Source organism: Lissotriton vulgaris, chromosome 5 (assembly GCF_964263255.1).
Source record: "Lissotriton vulgaris chromosome 5, aLisVul1.2, whole genome shotgun sequence".
NCBI classification, from domain to species: domain Eukaryota; kingdom Metazoa; phylum Chordata; class Amphibia; order Caudata; family Salamandridae; genus Lissotriton; species Lissotriton vulgaris.
The window spans coordinates 558,688,181-558,704,284 of record NC_141693.1 but is presented as its reverse complement, the minus strand read 5'-3'; the positions used below and the strand labels follow the sequence as shown (position 1 = coordinate 558,704,284).

At 43.1% G+C, this 16,104-nt stretch overlaps 1 protein-coding gene across 1 annotated transcript; it reads left to right on the top strand.

Annotated features, from left to right (window-relative positions):
• Positions 1–3,441: 3,441 nt before the first annotated feature.
• Positions 3,442–4,167, top strand: LOC147711258 (thioredoxin-like). The gene has a single exon (XM_086922018.1). It carries the CDS (start codon positions 3,457–3,459, stop codon positions 3,772–3,774), a length of 318 nt encoding a protein of 105 aa, XP_086778144.1. The 5' UTR covers positions 3,442–3,456; the 3' UTR covers positions 3,775–4,167.
• The last annotated feature ends 11,937 nt before the right edge of the window (positions 4,168–16,104 follow it).

Below are 16,104 nucleotides of genomic sequence, written 5' to 3'. Positions count from 1 at the left end.
ACGCCCACAACTCAAAAGCCTACGACTCCTTCTTTATTCTGCGAAACATGATTCGTGAAAAGATACAGGTGGAACTCATAACCCAGGGTTCTAAACTGATGCTGATGATGGTATGCCCTTTAAAAATATGTTTCATAGACACCCTGAATTTCCTACCCATGAAATTGAGCAAGCTGCAAAAGGCCTTTGGGTTCCCAGGGTGTAAAGGTTATTTTCCACACTTCTTTAACACCTGGGCTAACCAGAATTATGTGGGGGCCATGCCTCCTCCTGAAAGCTACGGGATTGAATACATGATGCCTGATGAGAAAGTGAGCTTTCTACAATGGGACTCTGAAAACCGTGAAAAGGAGTTTCACTGTCAAACAGAGTTGAAAGCTTATTGTCAGGCGGATGTAATAATCCTGCGGCAAGCTTGTAACCTCTTCAGAGATGTTGTGGTGTCTATGACTAAAGAAGTCACGGTCTTGAAACCTAAGACACTGACTAAGAAAGTCAAGGCCTTGACATCCAAAACCCCTGAAATGCGGCAAGCGCTCGAATACATAGACCCATTCCAAAACGTCACTCTGGCCTCCATGTGTATGTCCATCTACAAACACAGGTTTTTGATGCCAGAAACTATAGCTCTAGTACCGCCAGACCTCTATAACGGTAAACAGAAACGTTATTCAAGCCCATCTATCCAGTGGCTCATGCACGTCTCTGAGAAGGAAGACATCCAGATTCAACATGCCTTACAGGGTGGTGAATACCGCCTGGGCCCCTATTACCTGGACGGGTACTCTGTAATTAAGGGTGTGCCGACAGCCTTTGAATTCAACAGTTGTTTTTACCACCGCTGCCCCAAGTGTTACAAGCCCCAAGAGTATAACAAAATGCTGGGGGCCACCTTTGAACACTTATACAGACATACTCTGACAAAGGCCCTGTATGTTGAAAAGCAGGGGTTTACTATGAGAGTTCTTTGGGAGCACGAGTGGTTAGACATGTTAAAAACCGACACAGGTCTTTGCTCTTTTCTTCAGACTCGTGATTTACCCAAACCTCTGGAGCCCCGCGATGCCTTATTTCCGGGGTGTACAAATGCCATACAACTGTACAAGGCCGCTGGTGAGGGTGAGAAAACACACTACTATGATTTCACCAGTCTGTACCCTTTTCTGAACAAGATGAAGTTGTACCCCTTGGGTCATCCCACCATCATCCATAGCGATTTTAAGCCCCTATCCGAATACTTTGGGCTTATCCAATGTGAAATCTATCCTCCTAAGCAGCTTTACTTCCCAGTGTTACCATGCTGAGTCGATGGCAAGCGGATGTTCCCCCCTCTGTCGAACATGTGCGATGCTTAAAGAGGTTGACGGCTGCAGACACACCGATGAACAAAGGATGCTCACAGGGACCTGGTGTAGCATCGAGGTACAAGCTGCCTTAGAGAAAGGGTACAGGCTCGGCAGAGTACACGAAGTGTGGCATTGTAAGAGCACTACAACACAACTCTTTGCCCCCTACATTAATTTGTTTCTCAGAGACAAACAGGAGGCTTCAGGGTATCCTGAATGGTGTACTAGTCAGGATGCAAAACAGAAATACATTGATGACTACTACACTCACGAGGGTATCCGTTTACACCCCCTTCTGATAGAGGTCAATCCTGCACGACGCCAGTTAGCCAAACTCGGTCTTAACTCCTTATGGGGAAAATTTGCACAGCGCACAAACCTTTCAAATACTACCTTAATATCAGATCCTGATGAACTGTTCAAGTACCTGTTTGCCCCATGCTACGAGGTGTCCAGCTGCGAGTTTATCGATGACAATACCGCGGCTTTGTGTTGGAAATATGCCCAAGAGAACCCCACATCGAGTAACAACAAACATTTTCATAGCCTGTTTCACCACAGCCCACGCTCGTCTAGAGCTTTATGGGGTTATGGATAAGGTCCAGGAACGCTGCTTGTATCACAATACAGATTCTGTGATTTTTCTGAGCAAGCCGGGGGATGAAGACCCTCCTCTAGGAGATTATCTGGGTAACCTAACCAGTGAGCTAGATAAGGATGAGTATATAACTGAATATACAGCCTCCGGGCCTAAAACATACAGTTACCGCACCAAGAAGAACAAGGTGTGTATGAAGGTCAAAGGGATAACATTAAATGTCAGCAGCACCCTAAAAATCTATTTTGATAGTTAGAAGAATCTGGTGCATGAATACGCTACAGTAGACGATTCCGAGAATGCTAAAACCATAGTTGTGAACCAGCCCTGCATAGTCAGATCCATAAAGAAGTGGGAAATCACAACCCAGCCTCTACATAAAACATTGCGAGTTTTTTTTGATAAAAGGGTCCTGACCACCGACTATAAAACACTGCCTTATGGTTATTAGACCCATTAAAGAGAGAGCGGCCACAGCATGGACACTAGGTTACAGCATCCGTTCTCCTGCGTGCTAGCAGGACCCTCAAACTGTGGTAAAAGCTACTTTATAAAAAAGCTCTTAGAAAATGCTGGCTCTGCTTTATCACAAACCCCTAATAACATTGTGTGGCTTTATTCATGCTGGCAGCCTCTTTATACAGACTTGGGCCGCCGGTTCCCCCTTATCAAATTTATAGAGGGTATACCAGATAACCTCAACGATGAAGAGCTACTACCCCCAACCCATGTAAATATGATAACTGTTGATTATCTGATGCGTGAAGGTGGTGATCATCCCAAGCTAGAGAGAGCTTTTACTCAGTATTCACATCATCGTAATCTAAGCATCAGCTACATTGTGCAGAACTTGTTTTACAAAGCCAAGAACAGTAGGTCTATAGCTCTCAACGCTTCATACCTTGTTTTATTTAAAAACCCTCGTGACAAACAACAAATAGCCGTCATAGCTAAACAGATGTACCCCAGAAACACACACTTCTTCATGGAGGCCTTTAACGACGCTACAGCAAAACCCCACTGGTACCCGTTAATAGACTTAAAAAATGAAACTCTACAAGACTATATACTAAGGGCTGATATTTTTCCCCCAGAGCTACCTGTAGTTTACACCCCAATGTCCAAGACCAGGACCTATAAAAAGCAGCGCTGATGTCTTTTAGAACCATTTACAGGCCGGCCCTTATAACGCTCAGTGGTGACCATGTCTGCACACCTACGCCGCAATTTAGCTCTCCTGAAAATGCTTGTTACAGCCAGCCCCCAACACCGAAAGGCCATCCTGGGCACCGCTTCTGACGAATTAGTGTCTGCCATTTCACAAGTAGCCCTAAACACCCTAAAAAGCAACGTCCCTATATCAAAGCATCAGTTACAGGTTCTGAAGAAGAAGAGGGGGCTTATCAAGAAGCTCAGTAATAAAAGGGCCTCACTCATCACCAAGAAGAAACTGGTGAAACAGTCTTTGAGAGGCGATCACATCTTGCTCCTGTCAGCTAGCCTGCATTTAAGATGGTGCACCACATCTGCAATCTGGAACAATTCAACGAAGCCTTGAAGAATGCAGGTAGCAAACTGGTGGTGGTTGACTTTACAGCTACGTGGTGTGGACCATGCAAAATGATTGCACCCTTCATTGAGAAACTCAGCAACGATTACCCGGATGTAGTCTTCCTAAAAGTGGATGTGGATGATGCCCAGGACGTTGCACAGCACTGCGATATTAAGTGCATGCCGACATTCCATTTCTACAAGAACGGCCAGAAGGTTGACGACTTTTCAGGAGCAAATCAAGCAACTCTGGAAGAAAAAGTGAAAAAATTAAAGTGATTTGAGCTTTGTGTTTTTACATTATATCTTCGGGTTTTGATCAAAGACTTTGGAAGTGATGCGTGGAAATACAGGAGAGCATCAGGCAGAACTGCCCATGTAGGAGACTTATGTAGCTCTCAGGATGCATGTATTGGCCTGATCCCAGAATCTTACTGTTTCATGTAAATTATCATTTTTTTTACAGTAGGAGCTAGCATCTGCCCAGTGTTGTCTTGTGTTCAGGGGTCTTCCACTGTCTCCTCTGTACTGCCCCAGAATATGGTGCGTGCTTCGCTTTGTAATTTTCTTTGCTGGAGCTTTTTCATCAGGATACCTTATCGGCACCGAGCATCAAAGTGCAACTTACTCTTTGATACCTGATATTCAGATAATAAAGGAAAATAAAATAAGTATGGTGAAACAGTCTGGAGGTTTTATAGGTAACCTACTGGGGATAGCTATACCTGTAATTACAAGCCTCCTCGCGGGTCAGTGATGGATCATGCCACAAAAATGTATCTGGTTCCTAGGTAGCAAATGGGGTCTTCCTCGGACAACGCCTGGGATATCCATAGAAATGAGACTACACCTGGATACTGAAATTAAAGACATTTTGAGCAGTACTGATCTAAACCCCTACGACAAGGCTAACCTTTACAACAGCACTCTCAAAAAATTCTTGAATTACTACACCCAGTGGAATACTGAGAAGAACAAGTTGACTCTATATACCCCAGGCTCTGAACAACCAGCTGCTCCTGCCAACGACCCTCAGCCCCTACAACCGCCTCCCGATCATGCAACAGCCTCAGATACCTTTGTTGGAGATCTCTTAAAAAAATATAGGTTAAAGGCACAGAGGGGCTGCGCAGATGCTAATGAGTAAACTAGCCGCTTCTAAAGACCTAACCTCTTGGAATGAACAAGGTGAGTTTCTTTACAAGGGCCACCGGTTGCAGGGTCGCATATGTAACATCTAGTCAAAGGTCTCAGATACCCCAAAATCATAACGCCTCAAAATACCCGAGAGGGTGGGAGCAGTTTCTGCGGGCCGCTGCTGAACTCAATATACCCTCCACGCTCGTTGGTAATAATGAACACCACAGACTGTTAGACAATTTGAAGAACCCCCTACTACCATCGCCTACAGGTTCTGAAGTCCGAAGGCTTTCCCCTACTTAGTCTACCCCTGCAGCGCCAGTGCCACCACGAAAAAGAAAGACATTGCCCCAACTACCCCTCACATGGATTACTCCTTGATGTTTCTAAAGACTTTTTGAATAATTGTGGGTGTGATTTTTATTCCTAGGTTTCTTCAATAAAGTTTTGTCAACTACATGTTTGTATTAAAAACCCTGTTATAACTTTACAAACCGTCTGTCGTCTTTCAAAAAACATTTTATGGTGCATGTATATTGAAATAACGAGTCTGAATGCATGTTTTAAAAAAATATAATGTCTTTATTATATACGTTCAACATTAAGCATACAACTGTTATAAACCCTTACAGATTTAAGAAATTTCTAAACGAAACACCCTGTGACATTTTACTGACAAAATAAATACAGTGTTCACCGCATGTGATGGCCATGGAATCCTGCACCCTTAGCTTGTTATACTCCACCACAGCTGCAGCTTTTTTCACAAACTTGAATATAGGTGGTGTATAGAGTCTGTGCTCAGGGAACTCTGCGGTGCTGTCAAACACGGTAATCTTGTCAACATCTATAAACATGGCTGCCCAATGTGTCCCAGCCTGGTCATGCGGGTCTGCGTTAAAGACTAGGGTGCATGGTCTTTCTGCCCCTATTTCGGTTGGTAACCCATCGCTAGGGAAAACACCCAAAAAGTATTTCCTAGCGTATTTATGTCTGCTTAAGAAGTCACGTATCTGCACCGTATCCATTTCACAAATGTTTTTATAGATAGTCAAACAAAATCTGCCTTGCGTGGTAGATCGGAATGATGCTGTCGAATACAGAGAATACAACCATGTTCACATTAGCCGCCAGTGGATCTGCGAATCGTATTTCAGCTTTTAGATTCCGATTTTTGACCAGGTTGTAGTGATCGCCATCTTCCATGTCCGGTGTCAGGTCGAATGCGAACAGCGTGTATCCACGTCCATAGCCTTCTCTTGACACTGCTACACCACAGTCCCTTTGATGCTTTCCTGTTATCGAAACCAGTCCCTGATATTCCCTTATGTAATGTCCGGCTGCCAAACTGGGTGTGTAGGGTTTTGCAAGAATCACATTGCCCTCATGAACCAGCGCTGCGTAGTTGATGTTGTAGTGTTTAAAATTGAAGGGGTTAGAGCCATAGGTGCCACTAAAAGCTGTATTGTCCACAAACCCTATGATGATGAGCTTTGGTAGCTGCCCCAGAAATAAATTCTGCTGTTGTGTTAAGCGGGTACCTGCAGGGATGCTGAATACCTTCAGAGCTACTCTTTCCACAGCATACTTGGCGTTGGATATTTGCAAAGCTTCGGCGTGCGCTAACCTGACGCTCGGGGACACTTTCACTCTCTTTACAAACAGGCTCGCGGCCTGTATGCTCAGCTTGTACTGTTCAGCATCCCCATTGATGATGCAGAATGAGTCCTTGTTGCGATTGAGCTTGATCTTAAGACCAATTCCGTTGATGAGCAGTTTATCTTGGAAGAAGAGGTCCGAATGTATGTGCCCCAAAAGGTCAAAGGTACGGCTGGCTGCAGCATGCCTTGCTCTTTTTATAAAGCCCTTATTGTCGCCATCCAGAGCGGTGATTTCAAAATGCCCGTGTGTATCCCTGTGAAAGAGACCAGCTGAAAGTTGTGTGTCAAGGGCGTCGCTACTGTAATTTAGAATGCTTTCTATGTAGGCTCTGTAGGCTTACATGTTATCGTTCTGGGTGATGAGTCAGTCGCCCAGGGTGATGTCCACTTGATTAAACATGATAGCTAAAGGGTAAGCGATTGGTGCCACTTTAGCGTCGTCGTCAATGTCGGACCCATCCGCTTTTACGATTTTACACATAAGATGCAGCAGGGTGTTGTTGAAATCCAAATACATATCCGTGGCCCCCGACACATAAAACTCTATAGGTGCCAACGGTGTCAATTCTGCTAAAGGTGACACCTCCATGAAGAAGCTGTTTTCGATGCTTGTCTGTGTGGGTTTTAGAGTAAAGAAGTCTAACTCTTATTTGGCGCATTCTCCAGATCCACAATGTACGAAGGCCATGGCTGTGTTTACAAGGCTTTAAAAAATATTTACTTTAGAGCCGGTTCGCTTCTTCGTAGCTCTCTTCCGTCTTGCAGCTCTTCTTTTCTGAGGGCGTTTTGAAGCTGACCTCCTTTTTTATAGGGGGCTAGGGGGCTGGGGGACCCCTGCGTCTGGAAACACGCCGTTTCTTTTGACACTCGCCCGTGGCTTATACAGCAAACCAGCTCCTTGTTGAGGTTGCTTGTTCATGTGCTCTGCAACCGCCGATGTAACAGACCCCACCCCCTCCTGTGCAATGTTCGTGGCAGCCGCCTTAACATGAGGCTTTGCAATTTCATAGCCTCTTCTCAGGAAAGGCATAGCTCTTCTAAACAGACTCCTAAAGAATCCTCCTAATCCAGCCCCGTACATAACAGTTGAACCTTGAAAGTACGGTGGTCCTCCATAACCGGCTTGACTTCTGTAATAGTCTCTGTACATAGACGGATCTCCGTAGGTTTTCATAACCACCATGATGGCTGCTTAATACCCTCTGTCGTGTCTAGGCCTTAAATTGAGTTGATCTCTTTCCCTCAACCTTGTCATCTGGTTGTTGAGCGCCAAGATACTCCTTGGAGTGATAGGTGCGCTATAAAAGTGTCCTTTACATTTACATTTACAAATGAAGCTTGACAATAACTTTCCCGTATTTAAAGGCCACCGGTTCAGACTGATCATCGTAGATCATAATTGAAATAGTGTCAAAATGGTTTTTAGAAAATGCGACGTAGTCAGGTTTGTTAAATTGTATGTTGACCATGGTATTATTATCACCCTGTACATGCACCCACCTTAACAACGGCGAGTAACTATCTCCTATCCTCGGAGACTCTACAATATCGCTGTACACGTAGAGCGAGTAGAACCCCCCATTAATATCAGGGCACGTGTGATCTTGTTCCACAGGGCTTTTCACATGTTGTACTGTCCCTAAAACCCTTCTTAATTTACCTGAACAGTTAAACAGGGTGTTTCGATTTATGGATTTAAGAAACACCTTTCTTCTCACATTATCTAACACCAGATGAATATTCGGATGTGGTTCTATGCCCGCTATGGATTTGTTGATGGCTTCTAATGCTTGAAACGTTTGGGTAGTAGCCGTGCGGGAAGGATGCGTGTAGGCCCATGGGGTCCTGTTCCCTCTTGATGGGAAACTTGGTTTTGGCCGCAGTAAATGTATTCCATGTTCTAGGGTATTGTATTTCTGTTAGGGCAACCTCCAAGTCCCCTTTCGGGTCCACAGCCTTAGCCAATTTGACGGTCTAATTAGAAATATGTTTCTTGGGGAACATGTCCTTAGAAGCGTTGGATGGTCAGGTTATATAAAAGGGTGTAGTCTACATCTTCGCAGCGGCTTTTAGCTCACACACCCTTCAGGGAGCTGGCCAATACCCAACTGTTAAATTTCTCAGGCCAGCCATGCCATTTGACATATGCCTGGCTCTTAGCACCTGTACCTTTCCCTTTCAGAACCTTTTCGACCCTATACGCACGGTTTGGATCATAGGGCACCTTTTGTAACTCTTCCTTGTAAAAGGATCCCAACACCGTTTCCCCATCATAGCCCTTTAACCTGTAAATATACAGCCCTTCCTTAAGCTCCACACTTTCCACTATAAATATTTAATCACTAAAGGTCTGTTGGTAACCCTTCGTGAAGACTCCTTTCAGTTTTGAAATCCTTACATAATCACCATTTCTAAAAATAGACTTCTTCACCTTTGTCCCGAAGTTAGGCCCATACACATTTCTCCAAGCCGTTAACGAATTATCAGGGGTTACCTCTCCAGGTGCCATTTTGATGGTTCTACGATAACTGGCATTATATACAGCTAAAAAAAACCTGTAGAAACATCCACGTATCTGTATGTATTATTGGCCGTAAAATACCGCCACATCTTAGACTTTAAAGTTCTGTTAAACCTTTCTACAAGCGCTGCTTTTACCTCCGTGTGTGTTACAAAATGTTTAACATTGTGCTGCTTTAATAATTTCTGAAATGACTTGTTTAAGAATTCTTTTCCGGCGTCTGTTTGTAGTTTTTGAGGAATACGCCCCTTAGCGAAGATGGCTTTAAAAGCGGTCGTGATGCTAGCCCCACTTTTATCCCATAGTGCCTCTGTGTAGGCGTACTTGGACAGCACATCTATGACTGTTAATATATAACAGGCACTGTCGTTATGTTTTGCTATATCTTGAAGGCTGATGATGTCCGCTTGCCACTGATAAGCTATACAAGCATTACTGCTTGTAGGACGCCTCTTAAAGCGTCTTCTGGCAGGTTTATGTAGTGAATACGCCTCCTCTCCTGATAACCACGTCTTCACAGCTTCTCTGCTTACCGACTCCTTTTCATCCACAGCCCTTCTATACAGAGAGGCGACGCTTCCAAAGCTACCAACCCCTCTTGTATCATAATAAAGTTTTCTTAACAGGCCCACCGACATGTTAGCAGTCGTAACAGTACAGGAAATGAAAGACGCTTGTTTTGTGTAAGAAGATTTTATTAAAAAATAATGAATATTACCAAATCACAGACAAAGGGGTTTCATATCTTTTCACAGTATGCATAGTAAGTACGGTTTAACACATATACGGCTTTTAGGTTGCAACATTCTACTACTTTAAATACACGCTATCCCGTAACAATACATCAGGACTTATCTCTGATAAAACAACCTTTGCGGTGCCATGGCCACTACTTTTCTGTTTTTTAGATACAGATTACACATGCGTCTTTCTATGAGTCTTTCTGCCATCTTTCTGTCACAACACCCACAGGAGCAGGGTATACTTCTTAGTTTTGCGCAGGGATCGTCGGCATAGCGTATCTCCTTGAGTGTTGCCACCAAGATCTTTAGCATGTATGGGTGGACAAAATTATTTTCAGCAATCAGGCCGTGCACCACGCTTTGCAGCTTATAAATCTTGTACGGATCAAGCAAACTACATATGTACCTGATTACTCATTCTGTGTATGAGTTACTCAGGCACTTGTGCGCCCCCTGTTGAGGGTCCCTAATACGATGGCCGAAACACAGGCTGTAATAGTCCTGTTTGACACATGTTCGTACAACCACCGCTGTGAAACCTTTAACACACATTATGACGTTTCTGGTGAACAAATGTGCATCCTTTTTAAAGTCGTTGTTCTTAGAACCATCTTCACATTCCATTGGCGCAGGTGCATTTGGACTTGTGGAACTTCCTGTCTAACGGATGAATACACCAACTAGACCGAAATGTCGACAACCTCATCTATTTCCTTATTGTTTAGTTCTCTTTTTGAAAGTGTTTTCTGCTTTGTTCAGTCTCACTGTTCTGTTTGTGTAATTTTGGTTTGGAAAAGATGCTTGCAGTAATGACGCAGAGGTATTAATAGCACAACATTTCTTTGTAATCCTCAGTCATTTTTTTGTTTACTTCAATCTTTTTGTACCCTTTATAGTCACATTACATACATTTTGATTAATGAATAATTCACACCTGTTGCATCAGTATCTTTTGTAGATCTTTTGGGAAGAAATCGAAAAAATTAAGTAGAGATTGTTTAACTACAAGTAACTGGCTGCAACCTTGATATAGCATTGCATGAATTGTCAAACTGAGTGTGCTTAAGTTTTTCTGAGCCTTCTCTATGTTATGTTTCTTCGGAGCTGATCTCTGCCACACTAATGAATGCACTGTTCTTATTAGCGCATACCTTTCCTTTAGATGTAAGCCTTCTCCCATTTGTCTAGTGGCAGGCAAGGGCAGAATGACCTTGAATAGCAGATAACGTGTGCCCAGTGCTCAGAATCAAAACGTACTCCTTTGTAATTTACTGTCCAGCTGCTTCTCTTTGGATAATTCCATGGTGGGAGTGTTTTCATTGATTTTGAAATGTACATAATAAATAGTTATACTTGTTGAAGTCAGTCCTCTCCAGCACTCCTAAACGACTGGGCATATTAGGCTCCGCTCTGTGAGTACTCTGAATAAACTATTATTGGTTTGTATTCTCTACTGTCTGACCAACTCTTCATTTGGAACAGAAGGCTGAGAGGTGGTCCTGAATGACCTGGGTGACCCTAATTGGGCCACTGCCTTCATGACACAAGGCTTTGTTTCAGAATTCATGCAATACATCACAAGCATATGTCATGTGGCACCTGCTGCATGTATTCCTTGCAATTTTTGACTGATGAGTTCTGTAAGATCTGTATTCCTTAGTGGTTTTTCAAAAGTATTTCTATCCTACTCCCTTGTTGGACTACTCACATATATGTTCTTCTTTGCCATTAGGTGTTTGTGTATAGCTGTTGGCCCAGTTACAATGTATGCACAACTTTCTACATGAGTGTTTAAACATAGTTGACCTCCATGATTGATTGATTTGAGGTGTGTGGTGTGTTCAGTTTGCACTTACCAACAAGCAGTCCATTTCCATAGATGCCATTCTGGAATCACTGGTTGATGACCGATAGGTGGAAGATAAATGAATCATGGACCCTGCCTAGGTACTTGGCCAAAACATTCACGAACAGACCAATGTGGTCAACTATTGCCCGCACATTCATTGAGTATGTGTGCTTCCTGTAGATGTGTGCACTGTCTGCAGGAGGCAGAAGTTGCACATTGATGCAGTCCATTTCCCCCAACACATGCAGAAAACAAAAAATGGCATGGAAGCCTTGCTTGTTGGTAAGTTTTTCTTATGCAGTGTTGGGGGAAGTGTAGATACGGCGCAGTCAGACTGGTGATGGCATCCAAGACAGTGGGGAGGAACCTGGAGAAGGATGACTTGAAACTCCGCCCACTCTGGCAGTGTTCAGCTCAAAGGTGCCAGAGCCAGCATGTGCAGCACAGCAAGTAGCTTTGTCTATGGAGGGATGTTATTGCTGCACTGGGATGTGGCCTGCAGCCTTGGCATAATCTGGGTGAGGAGGCGGATAATAGAGTTCAATTTTTGCCGGTAACGGGCTATGACCTTCTCTTGCCAGAGGTGTACAAGGGTAATCCTCTGATAGTAAACCCGCTCTCTTTGGGGGTGCTGCTTCTGAGGTGGGGGGTGAGGGTGTGGTTGTCTTCTTGGTGCTCCAATTTCCTGTAGCAGTATCTTCATGACGCTGTTGCAGTGAGCAATGATGATCTGGGATTGTCTTTATATGCAGGTGTGTTTGCACCATTTTTAACACCTGGTAAGCATTGACATTAGAAAACTGCCACTAATTTGAGTTAGCTTCAATTTTTGGGGAATAATGAGGTGCTGGGATTTCTTTGTAAATATTGTGTTGTGTGTTTAGCAGCAGTTTTTATGGGAACGCCTACCTTGCATCTCATTTTCGTTAAGTTCCACTAACAGAAGTGGCGATCTTGAAAACTCACGTTTACGCTGGGAAAGTTCTGCTAGCATGAGTTAGCAGCAACTTGTAAATACAGCGATAAAAAAAGCTGCATTAATGTAGAAAAATTGGCACTAAGCCAGCGTTAAGCTCTTGAACATATGCCCCTTCATTTTACACAGTGCAGACCAGCACAATTATTTTTACAACAATTACATATTGCTATTGTGTGCTGTGTTAGGTCTTCTTACTTATGGCAGGTATTGAAAATAAGGAAAGCCGGCAGGGTTTCTCCTTATAACTAAAGTACCCCCAAGGATAACTGTTGCACTTTAAATGAGTTACTCGAGTGGAGGTAATTGGTTTCACTTTTAACTGGTTATTCTAGTTATAGTTTAGAACCAAATTGTGTATATGAGGACTTATTTCTAACATTTTAAGCTGGTTTAATTGTTTTGTATTATATGTTTATGCTACTGAAAAGTACAGAACAAAGTTATGATTGATTGATATTGTATGCATTTATAGTTTAGGTAGATATCTAAATCCATTGCGCAAGTGTGTAAATGGACAAAACTCAAAGAGATGCAAGTTGCACATGCATTTGATCTGTACAAGTGATTCTTCTTGTCAATACATATGGAGGCGGTTTGACTCTAAATACACAATTCCTTCGGCCACACAGGTACACAGAGCAATGTGTGAACTGCAAATTGGGACTTAACAGATCTGGGCCAATTGCTGATCCTTTAGGGCATCTTGATAAGTACTTCCAATGATATACGTGACATGTGGATGCCACTTTGTGCCAATATGTGAGGTGAGTTAGGTATGAATCAGACTGTGTCCTGGCCCTGTTGTCTTCCAGGACTTCCTTTAAATTGGTGATCCATATTAGGCAATGTGTCTATGTACTGTGGCCTCCTCTGTAGTGAAATTTGGATAGCTGTAATGTCATTCACATTAGCTGTCATTTTCATGTGGATAGTGTGTGTGGGTCCATGACAATGGTTAGTGAGTTAGACTGTTTCTGTACTTGCTAATTCGCTAATGATGTGCTAGTTGCATGAGGACCTAGTTTATGGTACAGGAATAGGTGTCAAATGAGTTGATAGTTGTAATAGGGTGAGACTGTTGTGTTTTACACTACATTGCAGACATATGTACATAAGCTTCTGGTTTTAACACAGTTCAAGTATGTGACGGAGTCTGTGCACATACATTATCAGTAAACTGAACATAGGCCACATCCTTCTGATGTGAGGTGCCTTTATATTCTGTCTTTGTGCACACATGGCCCTATATTTTGTCTTCCACCCAGAAATATAATGCACTATACTTGACCATGGTTACCTGCATGATAGGGGATGTATGTGTTATCAGACGGTCATGTTTGTTGATAATTTGGGTAAGGGTTGTCAAGGAGTGTGTGTGTGAAGGAGTGTGCGTGTGTGTGTGTGTGTGTGTGTGTGTGTGCGTGTGTGCGTGTGTGTGTGTGAAGGAGTGTGTGTGTGTGTGTGAATGTGTGAGGGTGTGTGTGTGAAGGTGTGCGTGTGTGTGTGTGTGTGAAGGAGGGTGTGTGTGTGTGTGTGTGTGTGTGTGTCACGGTGCATGTGTGTGTGTGTGTGTGTGCGACACATGAAAGGTGGGTAAATGGCCTGTAAAGTGGCTGGTGGCTTGTCATGCCATTACAGCCATGAGCTGTGTGTTACTGGCTGAGTATTCTGAAATTTTAGTTATGTTATTAGCAGTGGTTTCTACATTTTAATTTGTGTGATGGTACTCCCATTGACCCTGGTTTGAACAAGGTCTGTTATGGAATGTCTCGTCTTGACATGCTTCAGCGTTACTGTAAACTGAACCAACATATTCAATCAATTTGGACTATCTGGAAGATGAGAAAAGGCAATGAAAATGACTGAGCTGATGGAGAAAGTCAAAGATACTGCTGGCAGGACAACAGGATACTGAAAATCTGGAAATTTTCCAGTTCAAGAAAAACAATAGAAATACTTACATCCTGGGAGTTGCATGGAGTATCCATCCATTAAATTTGCAGGGCTGCAAAATGTTCATCAGACCACACTTTCATTGGACATTGTCGGCTGAATGATGTGGCAGACATGCAAAATGATTTCAGTACATGGAGTTCCAAGCTATTGTGATTTGTTTTTCATTACTGTTTTTAGTGTTCCCTCAAATTATTACATTTTGGGTATTACATATTTAAGATCCTTTGGATGATCTGCTCTTTAGATTGTTAAAGGAGTGCAGCTTTCATATATTTCATTGGTAATTACTGGGACGATGGATGTAGGAGTAATGAAACTGTTATCTTAATTTGCCTTAGACCTTCTCTTCCTCTTCTGACATACATCCCACCCATCATTCTTTGTGAAGGCTTGAATACAGACAGGCAGTGCAGGAAAGTGTCAGCATTGTTATGATGGTAGGCACCTCACTATTAATAACTAATGAGGACCAGAATAGTACTCAGTAATGAAGATTACCAGTAAGTAACCAGGCTATTAGGTGCCCCAGATAATAAAACGTGCTAGATGCATTTGAGCACTCCTCACATGCAAAATGTTCACACAAGGTTCAACCTTCCCGGCTGGTATCTTCACTTACTCCAGATAGTACTTCAATTTTAATTCTGCTCTTAATCAGAGCCTCCAGAATTTCACGATTCGTATATAAAAAAATGTGCTAGGTTTGTTTTGTACAAAGCTTGTGCTTTACAAAAGTGCCCATAAAATTTGAAGAATACACCTGCCTCCTTGAATTGGCCAGTGGCTCGCCACTGGACCAATACAAGGAGGGTCGCAGCAGCGATCGAGGTGTTTATTTACTCCTCACCTGTGTGCTGTTTCCCATACTTCGTTGGCTCCCACCTGCTGTCATAAGACCAGAGACAGACGAGGAGCTTCTGCCGTCCCGGGCCCCAGAGGAGGGTATTATTTCAGCCCTGAAGAAGTCCAGGGTTAACGCCCTATTGATGAAACAAGTCACTTGAATAAAGACAAAAAAATACTTCAAGAGACACTACTTGCCTCCATCTTTTTCTAACAATACTTTGAACTTTCATGTTTACTTGTATGCCTGAGCATAGGAACTGATCATATCCATTTCTGACCCTTGGGTCTAGGGGTTTTCCCTCACCTGTGACACCGCAAATATCATATCTGTTTTATTTACCTCACAACACTTGGCTAGCTCCATGACCTATTTCCTGTGTTAATTAATCCCCCGCTTTGCTTGTACATTTTTGTGTCAGGAAAGGCTGCTGCCACGTGAGATATACTTAGCTATGGACAGAGATAGAATAGCTGAGGAACTTTTTGATAATCTAGCTAAGGGGAGTACCATTAGCACGAGTACGGGGATTGGGAACCAACAACGAAAGGACCGCCTTAGGGAGAGATTCCTGAGGCTTCAAAGACTCAAGAAAAACGAGAATTCCAAATGGTGGGATGGGGCCACACTCAAGCAGTACCTGAGATTGAATAGGGTCCCCAGGGGTCTCAGATCTCAGATTATCCCCACCTACGATGATCTGGAGGAGGACCTCCTTAAACAAAGGGAGGATGCACTTACAAATAACTCCAACACACTCAAGGGCATCTTGATCGAGAATGCTGAAAGGAAGGTTTCCAAACTAAAAGCAGAGATTTCCCAGCTTGAGAGAGAAATTAGGGACCTAGACCTTAAAGAAGCAACCACAAAAACACAAAAAGTCATTTTAAATGAGATCCTACTGAAACATCAAAAT

Excerpts from the sequence above, each read along its gene's own strand:
- LOC147711258 (XM_086922018.1), top strand. The coding sequence starts at position 3,457 with ATGGTGCACCACATCTGCAATCTGGAACAATTCAACGAAGCCTTGAAG.